The following is a 21,405-nucleotide window of genomic DNA, read 5'->3' on the forward strand; positions in this document are numbered from 1 at the left end:
AAAGTATCGAGTCTTGATTTGAAGACATCAAGAGATAGAGAATCCACCACTTCCCTTGGTTGTTTGTCCAATGATTAATCACTCTCATTGTTAAAAATTCATGCCTTATTTCTAATTTGAATTTGTCTAGTTCACCTTCCAACCATTGGTTATGCCTTATCCACGAGATTACAAAGCCCTTTAGTACCTAGTATTCTCTCCCCATGAAGGTACTTATGCACTGTAATCAAATCACCCCTCAATCTTCTTTGTCATAAACTAAACAGATTGAGCTCTATACATCTCTCACTATGAGGAATTTACTCCAGTCTTCCAATTATTTTTGTGGTTCTTTTCTGCACCCTCTCCACTTTTTCCAACATCCTTGTTAAGCTGTGGATACCAGAATGGTATGCAGTATTTCAGAAATGGTCTCACCAATGCCATACACAGAAATGCAATCACCTCCCTACTCCTACTCACTACTCCCCCTGTTTATACAAGCATGGACCACACTGGCCCATTTTGCCACATCTTCACGTGGGGAACTCACGTTGAGTTGCTTATTTACTCTAACCTCTAAATTCTTTTCAGAGTCACTTCCTTCCAGGGTACAGTCCCCCATTCTATATGTATGGCCTGCATTTCTTGTTCCTAGAGGCATAATTTTGCATTTGGCTGTATTAAGCACATTTTGTTCAAATGGGCCCAGTTTACCAAGCAACCCAGATGGCTCTGTATGACTGTCCTGTCTTCAGCATTATTTATCACTTCAAAACTAGTTACATAGGCAGGCCGAAGACCTGGAGGAAAAATTTGGCACCATATTCTCAGTGGGGTTATAAAGAGTAGCCTTCCTGGTATATGCATTGCAATTTTCTTTTAAACAGTCAATAACACTGCAATCTCTCCTCTCCCTTTTACACTTCAGGATTTTTATTTTGGAATCAAACACCATCACAATGGGCACCCTGACTGACCTCAGCACAGAGATCAATGGGTATGAAGAACGAACAACCCCCATATCCCATTCAGTGAGCCTTTAAGGAGGTGGTCAGCTTTAGAATCTTGGGTGAAGAAATCTGGTATAGTTTTTCTGAATATCAGAATCAGCTGAACCTTGAAAGTGAGGTATGACACTAAAACAACCCTATATAAGATAAAGCAATGAATCTTATTTTATTTCAGAAATTTCAAATTTAATGTACTATTTTTGTTGTCTCTGTCATTTGGGTTCTTTGTAACACATTCTGAAGGTCAATGTCAGACACTGGAGACCTAGCAGTGAGTTATGCTGTCAGGAAAGAGAGGCAAAGACACAAAGACTATGGAATCTTTTCTTCGATATAAAAAGAGAAAAAACCCCCCCCAGAAGACCAGGAAAGTGGGCAGTGAATGAAGCTAATAAAGCTTTTGCTCTTGCACAAATTTGATTGTTTTAAAGTACATATTCTATTTAAAGGTGACTGAAATCAAAGAAAGGCTTCTGTCAGAGATGGTCAAAGTTTACTTTGTCCTGCCCCAGCGGAGGAGGTTGGACTTGATGACGTCCTAGGATCACTTCCAGCCTTACATTTCCGTGATTCTCTGTAAAGATGAGTATCAGAAGCATTTTCAGTGGAAGAGAGTATTTGGGAAAACAATAGTTTAGCCCAGATTCCATAGGGCATTACAGCTACAATGGAATTCTTCACTCAAGACTAAATGTTCAAAACTGAAAATCTTAGATAATCTGGCAATATCATTTGAATTTGATACATCCTCAAGTTATCCTCCAAGAAACTGTATTAAGATATTACAAGCAGGAGAACTGTCATTGCAAGACACATGTGGTGTTGTTTAACTGTGTCGGTCCCAGTATATTAGAGAGACAAGATGGGTGAGGGAATATATTTTATTGGACCAACTTCTGTTGGTAAGAGAGACAAGCTTTCAAGCTACACAGAGCTCTTCTTCAAGCTTGGGAAAGGTACTAAGAGCGTCACAGCTAAACAGATAGTTTAGCTTTAGCATAAGTAGTTAGCATATATTCTGAGCCCTGGTCTACACTAGGAGTTGAGAGGTTTCAGAGTAGCAGCCGTGTTAGTCTGTATTCGCAAAAAGAAAAGGAGTACTTGTGGCACCTTAGAGACTAACACTGAATGCATCCGATGAAGTGAGCTGTAGCTCACGAAAGCTTATGCTCAAATAAATTTGTTAGTCTCTAAGGTGCCACAAGTACTCCTTTTCTTTTTACTAGGAGTTGAGGTCAAATTTAGCAGCGTTAAATCAATTTAACCCTGCACCCGTCCACCCAACGAAGCCCCCCCCCCCTTTTTTTTTTTGACTTAAAGGGCTCTTAAAATTGATTTCCTTACTCCACCTCCGACAAGGGGATCAGCGCTGAAATCGGCCTTGCCGGGTCGAATTTGGGATACTGTGGATGCAATTTGACGGTATTGGCCTCCGGGAGCTATCCCAGAGTGCTCCACTGTGACCGCTCGGGACAGCACTCTCAACTCAGATGCACTGGCCAGGCAGACAGGAAAAGGCCCGCAAACTTTTGAATCTCATTTCCTGTTTGGCCAGCATGGCAAGCTGCAGGTGAGTGCAAAGCTCATCAGCAGAGGTGACCATGCAGAGCTCATCAGCAGAGGTGGCCATGATGGAGTCCCAGAATCGCAAAAGAGCTCCAGCATGGACCAAACGGGAGATACGGGATCCGTGCTATCAGAACTCCGTTCCAGTTTTCGAAATGCCAAAACCTTTGTCAAAATCTCCCAGGGCATGAAGGACAGAGGCCATAACAGGGACCCGAAGCAGTGCCACGTGAAACTTAAGGAGCTGAGGCAAGCCTACCAGAAAACCAGAGAGGCGAACGGCCGCTCCGGGTCAGAGCCCCAAACATGCCGCTTCTATGATGAGCTGCATGCCATTTTAAGGGGTTCAGCCACCACTACCCCAACCGTGTGCTTTGACTCCGTCAATGGAGAGGGAGGCAACACGGAAGTAGGTTTTGGGGATGAGGTAGAGGATGATGATGAGGTTGTAGATAGTTCACAGCAAGCAAGTGGAGAAACCGGTTTTCCCGACAGCCAGGAACTGTTTCTCACCCTGGACCTGGAGCCAGTACCCCCCGAACCCACCCAAGGCTGCCTCCTGGACCCGCCAAGTGGAGAAGGGACCTCTGGTGAGTGTACCTTTTAAAACAGTAAACATGGTTTAAAAGCAAGTGTATTTAATGATTAATTTGCCTTGGCATTCGCGGCCAGTACAGCTACTGGAAAAGTCTGTTAACGTGTCTGGGGATGGAGCGGAAATCCTCCAGGGACATCTCCATAAAGCTCTCCTGGATGTACTCCCAAAGCCTTTGCACAAAGTTTCTGGGGAGGGCAGCCTCATTCCGTCCACCATGGTAGGACACTTTACCACGCCAGGCCAATAGCACGTAGTTGGGAATCATTGCAGAACAAAGCACTGCAGCGTATATTTGCTGGCATTCAAACAACATCCGTTCTTTATATCTCTGTTATAGATTCATAGATATTTAGGTCAGAAGGGACCATTATGATCATCTAGTCTGACCTCCTGCACAACGCAGGCCACAGAATTTCACCCACCACTCCTGCAAAAAACCTCTCACCTATATCTGTGCTATTGAAGTCCTCAAATTGTAGTTTAAAGACTTCAAGGAGCAGAGAATCCTCCAGCAAGTGACCCGTGCCCCATGCTACAGAGGAAGGCGAAAAACCTCCAGAGCCTCTTCCAATCTGCCCTGGAGGAAAATTCCTTCCCGACCCCAAATATGGCAATCAGCTAAACACATATGGGCAAGATTCATCAGCCAGATACTACAGAAAATTCTTTCCTGGGTAACTCAGATTCCACCCCATCTAATATCCCATCACAGGCCATTGGGCCTATTTACCATGAATATTTAATTACCAAAACCATGTTATCCCATCATACCATCTCCTCCATAAACTTATCGAGTTTAATCTTAAAGCCAGATAGATCTTTTGCCCCCACTGCTTCCCTTGGAAGGCTATTCCAAAACTTCACTCCTCTGATGGAAACTTCATATCCTCAGGAGAGTGATATCATTCATGGTCACCTGGTTGAAATAGGGTGCTTTTCTTAAGGGGACATTCAGAGGTGCCCGTTCCTTCTGGGCTGTTTGTTTGTGGCTGAACAGAATTGTTCCCCACTGTTAGCCATGTGGTGGGGGGAGGGGTTAGCCACGCGGTGGGGGGAGGCAAAATGTGACCCTGTAACGAAAGCACATGTTCTATGTATGTAATGTTAACAGCAAGGTTTACCGTGAAAGAGTGTACCCATTGTTCTATAAAATGTGTCTTTTTAAATATCACTGTCCCTTTTTTTTTCCTCCACCAGCTGCATGTGTTTCAAGGATCACAGGATCTTCTCCTTCCCAGAGGCTAGCGAAGATTAGAAGGTGAAAAAAACACACTCGCGATGAAATGTTCTCTGACCTCAAGCTGTCCTCCCACACTGACAGAGCACAGATGAATGCATGGAGGCAGACAATGTCAGAGTGCAGGAAAGCACAAAATGAACGCGAGGAGAGGTGGTGGGCTGAAGAGAGGAAGTGGCGGGCTGAAGAGAGTAAGTGGAGGCAGCGTGATGAGAGGAGGCAGGATTCAATGCTGAGGCTGATGGAGGATCAAACTAATATGCTCCAGCGTATGGTTGAGCTGCAGGAAAGTCAGCTGGAGCACAGACCGCCGCTACAGTCCCTGTGTAACCAACTGCCCTCCTCCCCAAGTTCCATAGCCCCAGAAGCCTAAGAACGCTGTGGGGGGGCCTCCAGCCACCCAGCCACTCCACCCCAGAGGATTGCCCAAGCAACAGAAGTCTGGCATTCAATAAGTTTTAGAGTTTTAAATTTTTAAAGTGCTGTGTGGCCTTGTCCTTCCCTCCTCCACCACCGCACCCAGCACTTCCCTCCTCTACCACCACTCCCGGGCTACCTTGGCAGTTATCCCCCTGTTTGTGTGATGAATTAATAAAGAATGCATGAATGTGAAGCAACAATGACTTTATTGCCTCCGCAAGCTGTGATCGAAGAGGGGAGGGGAGGGCAGTTAGCTTATAGGCAAGTAGAGTGAACCGGGGGGAGAGGTTGGGGGGGCGGTTTCATCAAGGAGAAACAAACAGAACTTTCACACCGTAGCCTGGCCAGTCATGAAACTGGTTTTCAAAACTTCTCTGATACGCACCACACCCTCCTGTGCTCTTCTAACCGCCCTGGTGTCTGGCTGGGCGCAACCAGCAGCCAGGCGATTTGCCTCAACCTCCCACCCCACCATAAACGTCTCCCCCTTACTCTCACAGATATTGTGGAGTACACAGCAAGCAGCAATAACAATGGGAATATTGGTTTCTCTGAGGTCTAACCGAGTCAGTAAACTGCGCCAGCGCGCCTTTAAACGTCCAAATGCACATTCTACCACCATTCTGCACTTGCTCAGCCTGTAGTTGAACAGCTCCTGACTGCTGTCCAGGCTGCCTGTGTACGGCTTCATGAGCCATGGCATTAAGGGGTAGGCTGGGTCCCCAAGGATACATATAGGCATTTCAACATCCCCAACGGTTATTTTCTGGTCAGGGAAGGAAGTCCCTTCCTGCAGCTTTTGAAACAGACCAGAGTTCCTGAAGATGCGAGCGTCATGTACCTTTCCCAGCCATCCCACGCTGATGTTGCTGAAATGTCCCTTGTGATCCACCAGTGCTTGCAGCACTATTGAAAAGTACCCCTTGCGGTTTATGTACTCGCCGGCTTGGTGCTCCGGTGCCAAGATTGGGATATGGGTTCCGTTTATGGCCCCACCACAGGTAGGGAATCCCATTGCAGCAAAGCCATCCACTATGACCTGCACATTTCCCAGGGTCACTACCCTTGATAACAGCACATCTTTGATTCTGTTGGCTACTTGCACCACAGCAGCCCCCACAGTAGATTTGCCCACTCCAAATTGATTCCCAACTGACCGGTAGCTGTCCGGTGTTGCAAGCTTCCACTAGGCTATTGCCACTCGCTTCTCAACTGTGAGGGCTGCTCTCATCTTGGTATTCTTGTGCTTCAGGGCAGGGGAAAGCAAGTCACAAAGTTCCATGAAAGTGCCCTTACGCGTGCGAAAGTTTCGCAGCCACTGGGAATCGTCCCAGACCTGCAACACTATGCGGTCCCACCAGTCTGTGCTTGTTTCCTGTGCCCAGAATCGGCATTCCACGGCATGAACCTGCCCCATTAGCACAATGATGCCCACATTGCCAGGGCCCGTGCTTTGAGAGAAGTCTGTGTCCATGTCCTCATCGCTCTCGTCACCGCACTGACGTCACCTACTCGCCCAGTTTCGCTTTGGCAGGTTCTGGTGCTGCATATACTGCTGGATAATGTGCATGGTGTTTAATGTGCTCCTAATTGCCGAAGTGATCTGAGCAGGCTCCATGCTTGCCGTGGTATGGCATCTGCCAAGTAACTCAGGAAAAAAGGCGCAAAACGATTGTCTGCCGTTGCTTTCACGGAGGGAGGGAGGGCCTGACAACACGTACCCAGAACCACCCGCAACAATGTTTTTGCCCCGTTAGGCATTGGGATCTCAACCCAGAATTCCAATGGGCGGTGGAGACTGCGGGAACTGTGGGATAGCTACCCACAGTACAACACTCAGGAAGTCGACCCTAGCCTCGGTACTGTGGAAGCACTCCGCTGAGTTAATGCACTTAAAGCATTTTGTGTGGGGACGCAGACAATCGACTATATAAAAACGATTTCTAAAAAAACTACTTCTATAAATTTGAATTTCGTAGTGTAGACATACCCTAAGGGACCATTCAAGGGGAAGTGTCACTACTTCACTTTTAATGCCTAACAGCTTTGGGGCAGGGAACTTATCTCTTAATCAGCCTATAAAGCTCATTTATATTTCTGCCCAAATATATAGAAAATAAATAAAAGACAGCATAAAAATCATCCAATGTGTGGCATCCTCCAGGCCTCTTTAAAATATAGCCATAGCAGAGCACTGTGCACAGGCAACTTAGTTCTGAGTGATAGCTTTTGGTGATCTCACAAACAAATACTTCACATTTAAGCAATAATACAAAGGGAAAAAATGTAATTGTAGCTAAGGCTTGTTTTTTTCCATAGAAAAGTGCCATTTTTTATGGAAGAAAAAGGTAAATTTCACTGGGCAACATAAAATTTCATAAATACATGTCTTAATGACTCACATCAACCAAAAATGTTTGCTAAGGGGCCAGGCATGTTTTGTTAGGAAGAAATAAATAAAGAGTTTCTATTCATTGTTTACTATTTTGGAACTTTACTTCAAAATTTTCAGTGTATCTAAGGAAAACTTTGACATAAATTGTTCAGAAAAACAACATTTCAATAAAAGCAGTTTAAACACACATTCTAAAATTTTTACTGTAGAAAAGGTTTGGTTCAGCTGAAGTTCGTTCTGCTGCAGTATCCTGTATGAATGCAAACTCCCTTGTTTCTGCTCTGGTGCTTATCAGTTAGCAGTGCAGCAGAACATGAAAAACATCTTTTGGCACTTAGCCTGTGAACTGGCACACACAGCAAACTAACTGAAATATTCCCCAGCTGTGGCCAAGCCAGCCAAAAATGAATAATGTTTTTTAAAAAAAAATTCCATTCAATCCTACTGTGCTGAGTTCTAGAATATCTCCCATGGAGATTCTGAGTTAGCATTTTTCACAATAAGTGAGCAACTGGTGGGAAATTTTAAATTCATGTTTTTCATAGAGCAGTCAATTTCATGTTTTCCATGCAAGCTGTGATAACTGTGAAAATAATGTAGCTTCATTTATAGGCAAGTACTCTGGATGAAGTTTTGAGGCACACAACAACAAAAACCATGTGAAAGATGTGGTATTCACTTCCCAGGAAAAAGATGAAGATCTCTCCCCTTGCATATGGCCAGGATGATAAACAAAGAACTGATGAAAGATGCTGGAGAAGCAGGATACCCGATAGATAGGCTTGGTAGAATTCTTCCCCCCCCCCCCCACCTTTTTATCCATTTTTAATTTGACAGTTGCAGGAAATTAAGGGGGAAGTATGGTTGGGGGTAGCATTAGGGCATTGACAATGGTGTAGCTGCAGGGATCCTGTGCTGCTGAGGGGTCCAAGATATCCGGACACAGGATGCAGGGGAGGCTGCGGTTCTGGTCACCAGAGCAGAGGTCTCTGGCCAGGGCTGAAAGGAGGAAGATCAGCCTTCAGCCGTGGAGGAGGCCACCCCACTGCTGAACACTCCCTGCCTGGGGACAGCCCCCGCACTCAGGGCTAGTGAGTGAGCGCGGGACTGTGACAGCGGAGCTGCAGAGGGCTCCCTGCACAGCCGTGGAGCCAGTGACACTGGATCGTTGCAGGCGCAAGGCTGGCTATGGTCCTAGCAGGGCAGAGCAGAGACCTCCCTGGTCGGGACTGCAAGGAGGAGAAGGACAAGCCCCCAACTGTGGAGGAGGCCACTCTGCTGATGAATGGCTCTGTCCCCTACGGCTGAGGGCTCATCCTCAACCTTGCAGCCTTGGCCAGGGGTCTCTACTCTGCCCTGCCAGGACCATAGCCTTCCCCACACCCTCGGCCTGCAGGAATCCAGTGTCACTGGCCCTGCAGCTGTGCAGAGAGCCCTCTCCACTGTCATAGACCCGCTCCCTCTCTCCTGTGACAGCAGGGCTGCAGAGAGTGCTCTGTGCTGCTGCTGCAGGGCCAGTGATACCCAATTTCTACAGGCCCAAGTGGGAGGCTGCACTAACTTGTATGGATGGATATGCTTTTCACCAATTTCAGGGTGTCAGCTGAAATCAATGTTTAACAACATCTATCAATTTAAATTAAGTCCTGCCAAGCCTTTATGTAGAGGGAAGAGATGGAGCCATGAAAACACCCCTCCGTGCACTATGGGGTGGAGACTTTGGAAAGGAAGTTCCAGTCCTCCCGGCAATCAAGATGAAGGAACTAGGAGGCACAATTTTGATTTCTAACAGCTATGAGAAGTACTTCCCTTCTGGTCATAGTGTCAGGGCAATACTAAGGATTTTTAACTTTGTCTTGCGGGAGGCTTGTCACTATAACAAATTCTGAGAATCTATGAGTTTGAGTCATAATAATAAACAAGGCACCATCATAAATAAATGTTAAGTTGGCACTTTGGGGATATTCTGAAATCTGTGTGAATGGGACAGAAGCAACTATTACCTGTGTAGGCCACGTCAAGTCATATGCAGTAATTACAAGCCACATTTCTTAATAAATAAATACATAAATAAACAAACATACATACATTTTGGTTTTGTCTGTATTAAGTTTACTGCAAGGTCCTGTATATTTAATCTTTAACTAAGCAACAAAAGAGGGCAAGAGTAGCTTTATGGTGTTTCAGTGGCTGGGATGTGTTTCATACTAGTGCTAAGCCTGGGCACTTCTATTTGCAAAAGTGAATTCTGAACAAGCTGGAGGAAGTGGGGGATTGAAAGCCTACTGCATCTTGAATCGCAAGTAAATAAGACGACTCCTCAAATTAAAAACAAGCTTCTAGCCTCCCAGCACATCTCACCAGAGATGTCAATACACTTTCAAGCTTTAAACTTTTTCACAGTTCCTACTTGTTTTTTCCAATTTGTAATATCCTCTGAGCAATCTCAAAATAAAATGTCTTCTTTTCTCAACAACTTTGTCTCTTTCTGTTTGACAAACATTGATTCCTTTCTTTTTGTTCCCCACCTGCAATGCATTTTGCTTTGAATTGAGCTGAAATTAACAAGACTCTTTTGGTCTGTATATCATCATCATCACAATCATCAACTGACCTGGATGGGAAACGGTTTTCCCATCCCATAAAAACTCAAGATTCCAAAAATATTCTTGTTCCTCCTCAGTACAAAACTGAGACCTTTCAAAGATTTTCAAGGAAAATGAGAGAGATACCCTTTCTGAATCCGGGGGAGACTTGAACCTGGGACTCTCACATCAAAGGTGGGTGCCCTAAGCACCTGGCTATTAACTATTCTGGGATGATGCCCTCTCAATGTCTCCAGTTGGAGCTGTCCCACTTTGTATAAATAATTAAATGTTCACTGGGTCAGAGACAGACTGACTCCATATCAGTGATCAGGGCACTTACTTGGGATGTGAGAAATCCAGGTTAAATGCCTACTTTAAAGAATATTAAAAAAAGAGGAATTTAGAATCTACTAAAGACCGATATACGTCTACATCAGAAACACAACCGTGGCCCCGCTGCAGCACTGCAGCTTGCAATGCTGTAGCATAGATAGTTACTGCAGCAACAGAAGGGGTTCTTCCATCACTGTAGGTAATCCACCTCTCTGAAAGGGGATAGAGCTGTCTACACTAGGGCTTAGGTTGGCTTAACTACGTCTCTAAGGGCTTGGCTATCCTACCCACTGGATCGACGGGCAGTGATCGACGCAGCGGGAGTCAATTTATCACGTCTAGTCTAGATGCGATAAATCAACCGCCGAGCATTCTCCCGTTACTCCTGTACTCCACTGGAGCGAAAGGCGCAGGCGGAGTCGACAGGGAAGTGGCTGCAGTCGACTCACTGTAGCGAAGACACTGCGGTGAGTAGGTCTAAGTACGTCGACTTCAGCTACATTATTCACGTAGCTGAAGTTGCATGACGTAGATCGATCCCCTGTCCCCCCCGCCCCCAGTGTAGACCAGGCCGCCTCAGGGTTGTAAATTTTTCATATCCCTGAGTGATGTAGCTAGGTTGACCTAAGTTTTAGGTGTAGACCAGGCCAGAAATAGCTTAAGAAAACCTACAGCAACAAAACACACTAAATACACCATAACAGGAACACCTGGAGGCCGCAACCTTACCCGTTTGCACAAAATAGATGAGTAGTATTCCAAAGGGCCATTGGTATGTAATAAACGACAACTGCTGTTTATTCCGGGGGAGCTGCCGGTTCCCATCCACTCCAAAAATCAAGGCCATGAAGTAGTGAATTTGAAAATACTTGAAAAGTAATCCCATTATCTTTTTCTTTCCTTTTTTGTAATCTTTAGAGGATAACTCATGTCAGGCAACCAACCATATCTCTGTAATTTCAATTAAATTAATTGTTGTTGCTCTTGAAACAGTACATGATCATCAGTACAAATAAACAACATATAAAAGGAGAATATTTACCCAATTAACATATAGTGGTAGCTAAGATGCCACAGTGTTCTCCTATGTGTGTGCTGTTTTGCTAACAGCATTTTTTAATCATAACTATTTGAATAAATTAGGCTTGATTTGAATGACAGGAGAATTTGTCTGTCAATTAATTAGTTTATCTTTTAAAATTAAGGGTCCTCCCACCCCACAAATTCCCTAAAAAAAGCCATGGTTTCAGTTTTTGGGCTCCAACTAGCTGGCTAGCTTGGTGCCCTAACAGCATGCAGCGTGCAATCTGTCTGCAGTCTTTCTGCTGCTCCTGCTAGTAACAGAGGTGTGTGTGTGTGCAGCACACTCTGAAGGAAAAGGGAGTTGGAGACTGTGAAACTGATTGTGCTAGAAGTGTTTGCTAATAGAGATGTCAATGAAGTAGAGAAGTTTCAGTACCTGAGTTAACTAGCTGCTGCTCCATGACCCCGCAGCCCAGCACCTCCATCCATTCTCCTTGGAAGTTGATCTCCATCTCAAAGGAAGGGTGAGTAAACGGGAAGTAGCAGTCTACCCATCTAATTTCCAGTCCTGTACCATTGTTTAAAAATAAATAAATAAAAAGAGTAAGTATTTAAAACGCTACCTCCTCCAACCCTGTGTAAAACTTGTCCTTCAGTTAATGACACCAATTACTGTAATCCTGAGAAAATAAATAGCAAACAAACTAATTTGCAGCACTTTTGTGCAAGGTAATAAATCTTGCAACTTGTGAAAAAATGGCTATGTCTTTTCTAATATGAAAAACACTTTGTGCAATTCAGGCACCCTTTGAAACCAAATCAATCACTTGTCAAATTCCAGCAACCACCTGGCAGAGAAGGAAAATGAGCCAAGATCATGGGATGGTAGGTAATTTTGTTATTCTCTGTAACAGAAAATGACTAAGATCCTCAAATATAGCTAACACTTTTTGTTGTGTTTTTATTATTTTTATTATTTTACAATTTTAATTATTACTTTAATGACACATTTAGGCAAATACGTTTCCGCCCTCCCCGCCCCCTTTTTTTCCTCCAAACACAGTAATCTTAACCTGTTTTAAAAATAAAGCTATTTTCCCTGTACGTGCTTGTGTATGAATATTTTATTAGACTACACATACGAGAATACATGATGGTGCAATGTGGTGTAACACACAAGATATCTGTGGCATGAGTTTGGGATTACTTCAATACTTGTAAGTAAGTGAGCTATGCATGCAGTGTTGCCAACTTTTGACCCCCGTTTGGTTCATTTCATAAATCCCTAGTGCCTGGAGTCATGATTACACGAGAAACTCAGCTTTCATTTAAAAAAAAAAAATCAGTTTTCTAGCCTTTATGATTACAGAAGAAAGCCTGAAAACATGAAAGGCTCAAGAGCCTTTTAAATTTTTTTAAATCTCATGACTTTTAAGCTAATTTTATTATTTCTGCAAGCCTGACTCATGAATTTTGAATGTTTGAGTTTGGCAATATTATACATATCATCCCAAAACTGTGCCAAGAAAACCTTTACAGCATACAACACCATCCTGATTACAGTAGATGACAAATATTTTACAGGGGAAAAAATGTTTAGATAAGTTTTTGTTTGTTTATAGTTGTTGTTATTGTAAGCATCAGCATATATCAGGGCCAAATTGATTCCAAGGTTGAATTCCTGTTTCTATTCCAATTCCCTTCCCCTCACTTTTTCCATTACTAATAATTACATGAAAATTTATTTTTAGGCTGAAATTTTCCATGTTTAGTTTAAGCCTCCCACCCTTTTTTGAAGCAACTGTGATTCAGCCATTTTTGAGCAACACAACCAGGGAAACCCCACCCCTCCAAACAATTTCCACAAACGTTCCGATGGAAGTGTTTGCACTGACAATTAAAAATAGCTGAAACTAGAACCTTATTAAAGACTGTTATTAAAATGGCACCCAAGAGGCCCCATCTGAGATTATGGCCCCATTATACTCGGAACTATACAAACATAGTTAAGACAGTCCCTACCCGAAACAACTTACAATCTAGGACCCCAGTCCTACACTGTGATCCACGTCAGTGCAATATCCCATCCACATGGACTACAATGCAGGTTCAAGGCCTAAATAGACAAGACAGACTAAGCGTGGGAGTATTGTTATCCCATTTTACCATTGAGACCTGATGCACAGAGACATTTGGGGTATCTCTTCACTGCAGAGTTTACTTGGGTGTTGCCCTTCACCTCCCTCCCATGCACACACAAGTTTGGTGGTACTTTTAACTTGGGCTAACTGGCTCGTTTGAGGCTGTACACTAAACCCCAAGAGAAGCTTTCACTCATGCTGATAACCTGCCCACTTTGCAGTGGGGACGCAAGCTAAACCACTCGAAGTAATGAAGCTAAGTTCAAACTTGATTTAATTCACGTTCACTAATGAGCAAGGGAAAGCAATTCAAGTTTGAAAAAACACTGGCCTGAGTGAAGTTTGTAGGGGTGACGTTAACTATATATTTCCTTGCGATAGATGATTTTTTTAATTTTAAAAAGAAAAATAACTTTGAATTTCCACAATTTATAACTTTTGTTTTTTTGTGTTTTTTTTTTAAACTGTAACATTCTCTTACAATCTTAGGTGATGGATTCTTTCAGCCTTAGCTGCAGGTTAATGGCATTTTTGCACATAAATACTCACACACACAATACACTGTAACACATGCATGTGTTACACAGACACAGCCAAAACAGTAAATACATTCAACATTTAGGAAACACCACAATGGATGCTGTTGACAGTCAGCCATTCAAACACATTAGCACTTGCATATTTTCTTTTTTGCTTTTAAAAATAAACCTCAAGAACTTTTATGGATGAAGGTTAACTTTTTATTCATATAAAATTAGAAAATTCAAAGTGATTATCAGAATGACCATATTTGTACTATGTTTTTTATTTACACACACACACACTATGGGTATGTCTTCACTACACGCTGGATCGGTGGGCAGCGCTCAATCCAGTAGGGATAGATTTATCATGTTTAGTCTAGACGTACTAAATCGATCCCCGAAGTGCTCTCCCGTCGACTCCTGTACTCCAGCGCCGTGAGAGGCATAGGCAGAGTCAACGGAGGAGCAGCAGCAGTCGACTCACCGCGTTGGAGACCCCATGGTAAGTCGATCTAAGTACGTCGACTTAGATCGATTCCCCCCCCCAAGTGTAGACCAGAGCTAAATGGTGATAACTATACTGACTTCACGCATATATAAATATATGAAGTCTATATGAAATCAGTATATATATGCATGAAGACGGTAAAGTTATCCCCACAGATAGAGAACACTACATATATACAAAAGGGACCAACATATGGTGACTGTGGGAACCATAACTTTGAATTTCCTGACCTTTGTGCAATTGGAATTGTAACCCTAAGGCTGATGTAAGACATCGCATTTTTGTATACATATGCATATATGTGAACTTATTTTTCATTCAGATTTCACAATTCGCAAAGGCAGTAAGAATTACATTGAATATTCAACTAATTTTGTACTTAATAAAAAGAAAGCACCAGTAGAATACGTTTTTAATAATCTGCCTTTCAGATAATGTTCAGATATTTGATATCTGTTATTAAGAATCATAGAATCAGAGAAATGCTGGATGGGACATAATTTCTATGATTCTTAATCAAGTAAATACAATTTCAGCATATTATCTGAAAGACAGATTAAGGACTGAATGAAAAGCAGGAAGGTGAAAAAATTATTCTATTACATGAGGGGATTTGGGGGGGAGGCTGTTTGTTTTTTAAATTTTGAACCATTGATGTATGTAAATAATTTTTTTGGTGTTCAAGGAACACTCCCTTTGGGGTATCAGACACCGTATAGAATGCAGTTCCTTTGCATTAGATTATATTGCATTATTTGTCACAGAGTTCATCATGTTACCCAGTGTTCTGATCCACAGGGAGGCTCAAAGAGTTAGGATTGCTGTGGAAAATATATACACATTTCCTGTAATTTAGGATTAGTTAGAACACTAAACAGAGTGTTTTGTAACATCCATTCCTTTTTATTTTTAATGTATATTCAAAATTAAAGAAATAACATAAAAAGTACAGAAAACAGAGAAGGGATAGTAAAAAGAGAAACTATATAAGAGAAACTGTATCAATACTGTATCAATCTTCACTTATTTATTTTATTAACTTTTGTTTCCGTTTCTCCAGTCCTATACCAAGATGTAGATACCTGACTTCATTTAAATACACACTACTTATTGATTAGGCTTAATTTCTTTTTAAATTATTATGATCAGAGATTAAACATGAGAAATTTCAGGCACAAAGGATTATTTCCAGAAATTTTAAAAAGGCTGAGGGCTCCAAAAATCAGACATACAATTTGAAAAAGTCCAATAGGACTTAACTTTCTGTGTTCTGTAAACCAAGCAATTGGTCCTTCAGACACTAACTACCAGATGTAGACCCATTCATTTTATTATTTCAAAAGGGACTGTTCATGATTACCCACTGATGTCAATGGGAATCCTTTCATTGGCTTCATTGAGTATTGGACTGGGTCCCTTGTCCAGCAGTATCTAAAGGATTAGGCCTCTAGTGAGTAAAAAGTAAATGGAGGATTATTCTTATTTTTGATTAATGCATGCCAGTAAGGAATTGCACAGATCACATTTGTATTCAATGGAGATGGCATTGCCATATACTGAGCTAAAGGAAGAATCTGTCAGTAGTAGCCTAACTGAGCCCTGTAAGGAAAATGTTTAGCCAAAGGCACTGAAAATAAAAATCATGAAGGCAACCCATTGCTGTGGTACTGCTAAGAATCAGAAAAAACAGAGTACCAGACATTCTCCAGAGATTACACATTTATGTACTGTTTTGTTCCTTGTAGGATTATGTTTAGGAAAGGACTCTGGAAGAAAAGAAAATATTCACAAAAGGAAACTACTGAGAACAGGAGTTGCTTAACCCTATGTATGTAAAATTTACATCTCTCCTAAATTAAGCCTGCACTTCATTACTTCCTATTTTCCTTTGTTGCCCCATCTCAAGAAAGTTATTTTGGAATTGGAGGGGTTTCGGAGAAGGGCAACAAAGGTGATTGGGGGTATGGAACAGCTTCCATATAAGGAGAGATTAGTGGGACTGGGACTTTTTGGCTTGGAAGGGAGATGACTGGGGGAGGTATGATTGGGGTCTGTGGAGTCATGGCTGATGTGGAGAAGGTGGATGTGGGAGTGTTGTTTGCTTGTTCTCATGACACAAGAACTAGGGGTCACCATATTAAATTAGGGGCAGCGGGTTTGGAGCAGACAGGAGTAGGTATTTCTTTACACAGTGCGCAGTTGGCGGGTGGGGCTCCTTGCCAGGGGATATTGTGGGTGCCGGGATTATAGCTGGGTTCATAAAGGAACTAAATAAATTCATGGAGGATAGGTCCATTGATGGCTATTAGTCAGGATGGGCAGGGATGGGGTCTCTAGCCTCTGTTTGCCAGAAGCTAGGAATGGGTGACAGGGGATCAATCACTTGATGATTGTCTGTTCTGTTCTTTCCCTCTGGGGCACCTGGCATTGGTCACTGTCGGACGACTGGATACTGGGCTGAATGGACCTTTGGTCTCACCCAGTATGGCCGTTCTTATGTTCTATTAATTCTGCTTGCGACAACTGGCAGAAATTGCGTGGACCAAAAATCTAATTTATCCTATGTTTTCTCAGAAATTATCACCAAATGAGATTTTTGTTAGATTGGTAAGGGGTACACAAATTGGAGAGAGTCCAGAGGAGAGCAACCAAAATGATAACAGGTTTAGAAAATATGACCTATGAGGAAAGGTTAAAAGAATTGAGCACGTTTAGTCTAGAGAACAAAAGACTGAGGGGGGGGACAGAAAAGCAGTCTTAGCTCTGGTCTACACTACAGGGTTAGGTCGAATTTAGCTGTGTTAGGTTGATTTTATAATGAATGCGTCTACACAAGCAACCCTGTTCCGTCGACATAAAGGGATCTTAAAATCGACTGCTGTACTCCTCCCCGGCGAGGGGAGTAGTGCTAAAATCAACCTTGCTGGGTCGAATTTGGGGTCGTGCGGATGCAAATCGACGTTATTGGCCTCCGGGTACTATCCCAGAGTGCTCCAATGTGACCGTTCAGGACAGCACTTTCAACTCTGATGCAGTAGCCGGGTACACAGGAAAAGCCCCGGGAACTTTTGAATTTCATCTCCTGTTTGGTCAGCGTGGAGAGCTCAGCAGCATAGGTGACCATGCAGTCCACCCAGAATTGCAAACGAGCTCCAGCATGGAGCGAATGAGAGACACTGGATCTGATTGCTGTATGGGGAGAAGAATCTGTGCAGGCAGAATTCCGATCAAAAAGAAGAAATGCCAATATATTTGCCAAAATCGCACAGGGCATGATGGACAGAGGCTACAACAGGGACACACAGCAGTGCTGCGTGAAAGTCAAAGAGCTCAGGCAAACCTACCAAAAGACAAAGGAGGCAAACGGTCGCTCCAGGTCAGAGCCCCATACATGCCGCTTCTATGATCAGCTGCATGGCATTCTAGGGGGGGACCCTATCACTACCCCACCACTGTCCGTGGACACCTGCAAGGGGGGAGTCTCACGCAACACGGAGGAGGATTTTGTGGCTGAGGAAGAAGAGGAGAATGCGCAGCAGGCAAGCGGTGTATCCGTTCTCCCCGGCAGCCTGGACCTTTTCATCACCCTTGAGCCAATACCCTCCCAAGGCGGGATCCCTGACCCTGAAGACAGAGAAGGCACCTCTGGTGAGTGCACATTTGTAACTACACTACAGGGGTTAAAAGCAATTGTGTTTAATGTTTGATTTGCCCTGAACAACTGCAATACATTCACGGCCAGTACAGCTACTGGAAAAGCCTGTTAATGTGTCTGGGGATGGAGTGGGAATCCTCCAGGAACATCTCCATGAAGCTCTTCTGGAGGTACTCAAAGCCTTTGCAGAAGGTTTCTAGGGGGGGTTCCTTATTTTGTCCTCCACGTTAGGACACTTTACCACGCCAAGCCAGTAGCAAGTAGTCTGGAATCATTGCAGCACAAAGCATGACAGCGAATGGTTCTGGCTTTTGGTCGCTTTCAAGCAACATTCGGTCTTTATCTTTCTGTGTTAGCCTCAGGAGAGGGATATCATTCATGGTCACCTGGTTGAAATAGGGGAATTTTTGTAAGGGAACAGTAAAAGGACCCCATTCATGCTGGGCTGTTTGCGCTTGGCTAAAAGGGATCATCCCATAGCCACGCGGCAGGGGGAGGGGTGAAGGGATCATCCCAAATAGCCATGCAGAGGGGTGGAGGGAGGTGTGTGCTGCACATCCACCCAAAAACAGCAGCCCCTCCTTTTAAATGGCAAACCCAACTGGCATTGCTTGCTATGGGAAAGGAGGACACTGCAGTTTGAAAACATTCCTACATGTTATGAAGGTGTTAGAAGCTAAACCAGAGTACCCTTTGGCTTACCATGGCCACCTGGAAACCAAATTCTGTTGCGCAGCCGTGTGTGATGTGTCACCATACCGGCAGGTGCTCAACATAAAAGGCAAAATGTAACCTTGTATCTAAAGCACATGCTGTCTGCTGTAAATTGCTTGATTCACTGTGAAAGAGTCTCCCTTTTGTTCTCAAAAATGTATCTTCAATTTTACTCTCCCTTTTTATCCCCCCGCAGGTGCAAATGTTTCTATGCTCCCCGTATCATCTCCGTCCCTGAGGTTATCGCAGATTAGAAGGTGAAAAAAACCGCACTCGTGATGACATGTTTTCTGAGCTCATGCAGTCCTCCCGCACTGATAGGGCACAGCTGAATGCATGGAGGCATTCAGTGGCAGAGGCCAGGAAAGCATTAAGTGAGCACAATGAGAAGAGGCAGGCTGCAATGTTGAGGCTAATGGGGGAGCAAAGAGACATGCTCAGGCATCTGGTGGAGCTGCAGGAAAGGCAACAAGAGCACAGACTGTCGCTGCATCCATTGTATAACCGCTTCCCCTCCTAACCAAGTTCCATATCCTCCTCACCCAGACGCCCAAGAACAGGGGGGAGGGAGGTTCCGGGCACCCAGCCACTCCACTCCAGAGGATGGTCCAAGCAACAGAAAGCTGTCATTCAAACAGTTTTGATTTGTAGTGTGGCTACAATAAGCAATGTGGCCTTGTCCTTCCCTCCTCCCCCACCCCACCCGGGCTACCTCACCAGTTATCTCCCTTTTTAAAAAATAAAATTAATAAAGAAAGAATGCATGGTTTCAAAACAATAATTACTTTATTTCCTTTGCCAGCTGTGATCAAAGGGGGCAGGGTGGTTGGTTTACAGGGAATTAAAATCAACAAAGGGGGCGGGTTTGCATCAAGGAGAAACACACACAACTGTCACACCGTAGCATGGCCAGTCATGTAACTGGTTTTCAAAGCCTCTCTGATGCGCAGCACGCCTACCTGTGCTCTTCTAATTGCCCTGGTGTCTGGCTGTTCAAAACAGGCAGCCAGGTGATTTGCCTCAACCTCCCACCCCGCCATAAACATCTCCCCCTTGCTCTCTCAGATATAATGAAGCACACAGCAAGCAGTAATAACAATGGGAATATTGGCTGCGCTGAGGTCTAATCTAGTCAGCAAACAGCGCCAGCGAGCTTTTAAACGTCCAAATGCACATTCTACCACTATTCTGCACTTGCTCAGCCTATAGTTGAACTGCTCCTTACTACTGTCCAGGGTGCCTGTGTATGGCTTCATGAGCCATGGGAGCAAGGGGTAGGTTGGGTCCCCAAGAATAACTATTGGCATTTCAACATCCTCAACAATAATTTTCTGGTCTGGGAAGTAAGTCCCTTCTTGCAGCTGCTCAAACAGCCTGGAGTTCCTAAAGATGCGAGCGTCATGCACCTTTCCCGGTCATCCCACTTTGATGTCGGTGAAAAGGCCCTTGTGATCCATCAGTGCTTGCAGCACCATTGAGAAGTACCCCTTGCGGTTTACGTACTGGTTGGCAAGGTGGTCCGGTGCCAAGATAGGGATATACATTTCGTCTATCGCCCCACCACAGTTACGGAAAGCCATCCACTATGACCTGCACATTTCCCAGAGTCACTACCATTGATAGCAGAACGTCAGTGATTGCATTGGCTACTTGAATCACAGCAGTCCCCACAATAGATTTGTCCACTTCAAACTGATTCCCGACTGACCGGTAGCAGTCAGGCATTGCAAGCTTCCACAGGGCTGTCGCCACTTGCTTCTCAACTGTCAGGGCAGCTCTCATGTTGGTATTCCTGCGCTTCAGGGTGGGGGAAAGCAACTCACAGATTCCAGAAAAGTGGCCTTACACATGTGAAAGTGTCGCAGCCACTGGGAATCATCCCATACCTGCAAGACTATGCAGTCCCACCAGTCTGTGCTTGTTTGTCAGGCCCAGAATCAGCATTCCACTGTATCAACCAGCCCCACTGCCGCCATGATGTCCCAGTTGCCACATCCCGTGCTTTCAGGAATGTCTGTGTCCATGTCCTCCTCACAATCGTCCTCGTGCTGCCGTCTCTTAGCCAGGTTCTGCACATACTGCAGTATAATGCACGAGGTGTTTACAATGCTCGCAACAGCAGCGGTGAGCTGAATGGGCTCCGTGCTTGCCGTGCTGTGGCATCTGCACGGGTAACCCAGGAAAAAAGGCACAAAATTATTGTCTGCAGTGCTTTCACAGAGGGAGGGAGGGAGAGAGGGAGGGGAGACTGAAGACATGTACTCAAAACCACCCGCAACAATGTTTTTGCCCCATCAGGCATTGGGAGCTTAACCCAGAATTCCAATGGGCAGTGGAGACTGTAGAAACTGTGAGATAGCTTCCCACAGTGCACCGCTCTGTGAGTCGATGCTAGCCACGGTAGTGAGGACGCACTCCGCCAACTTAATGTGCTTAGTGGGGGCATACACAATTGACTATATAAAATTGATTTCTAAATATCGACTTCTCTATAATCGACCTAATTTCATAGTGTAGACATACCCTTAATAAGTAAGTTATGAACGGAACAGTCAACAATTGTTCTCTATGTCCACCCAGGGTAGGACAAGAAGCAATTGCCTTAGTTTGCAGCAAGGAATATTTAGGTTAGATATTAGGAAAAACTTTTTAACTATAGGGATAATTAAGCACTGGAACAGGTTATCTAGGGGAAGTGGTGGAATCCCCAT

General features: G+C 44.0%; 1 protein-coding gene across 3 annotated transcripts in view; it reads right to left on the reverse strand.

Annotated features, from left to right (window-relative positions):
- Window positions 1–21,405, reverse strand: part of FARS2 (phenylalanyl-tRNA synthetase 2, mitochondrial) — a 361,477-nt gene that overhangs the window by 231,042 nt on the left and 109,030 nt on the right. For all 3 annotated transcript variants that reach the window (XM_074944919.1, XM_074944920.1, XM_074944918.1), the window contains exon 5: window positions 11,589–11,720. In XM_074944919.1, coding sequence (XP_074801020.1) covers window positions 11,589–11,720 — 132 coding nt within the window. The remainder of the gene's footprint in view (window positions 1–11,588; window positions 11,721–21,405) is intronic.

Source organism: Natator depressus, chromosome 2, assembly GCF_965152275.1.
Source record: "Natator depressus isolate rNatDep1 chromosome 2, rNatDep2.hap1, whole genome shotgun sequence".
Taxonomy (NCBI): Eukaryota; Metazoa; Chordata; order Testudines; family Cheloniidae; genus Natator; species Natator depressus.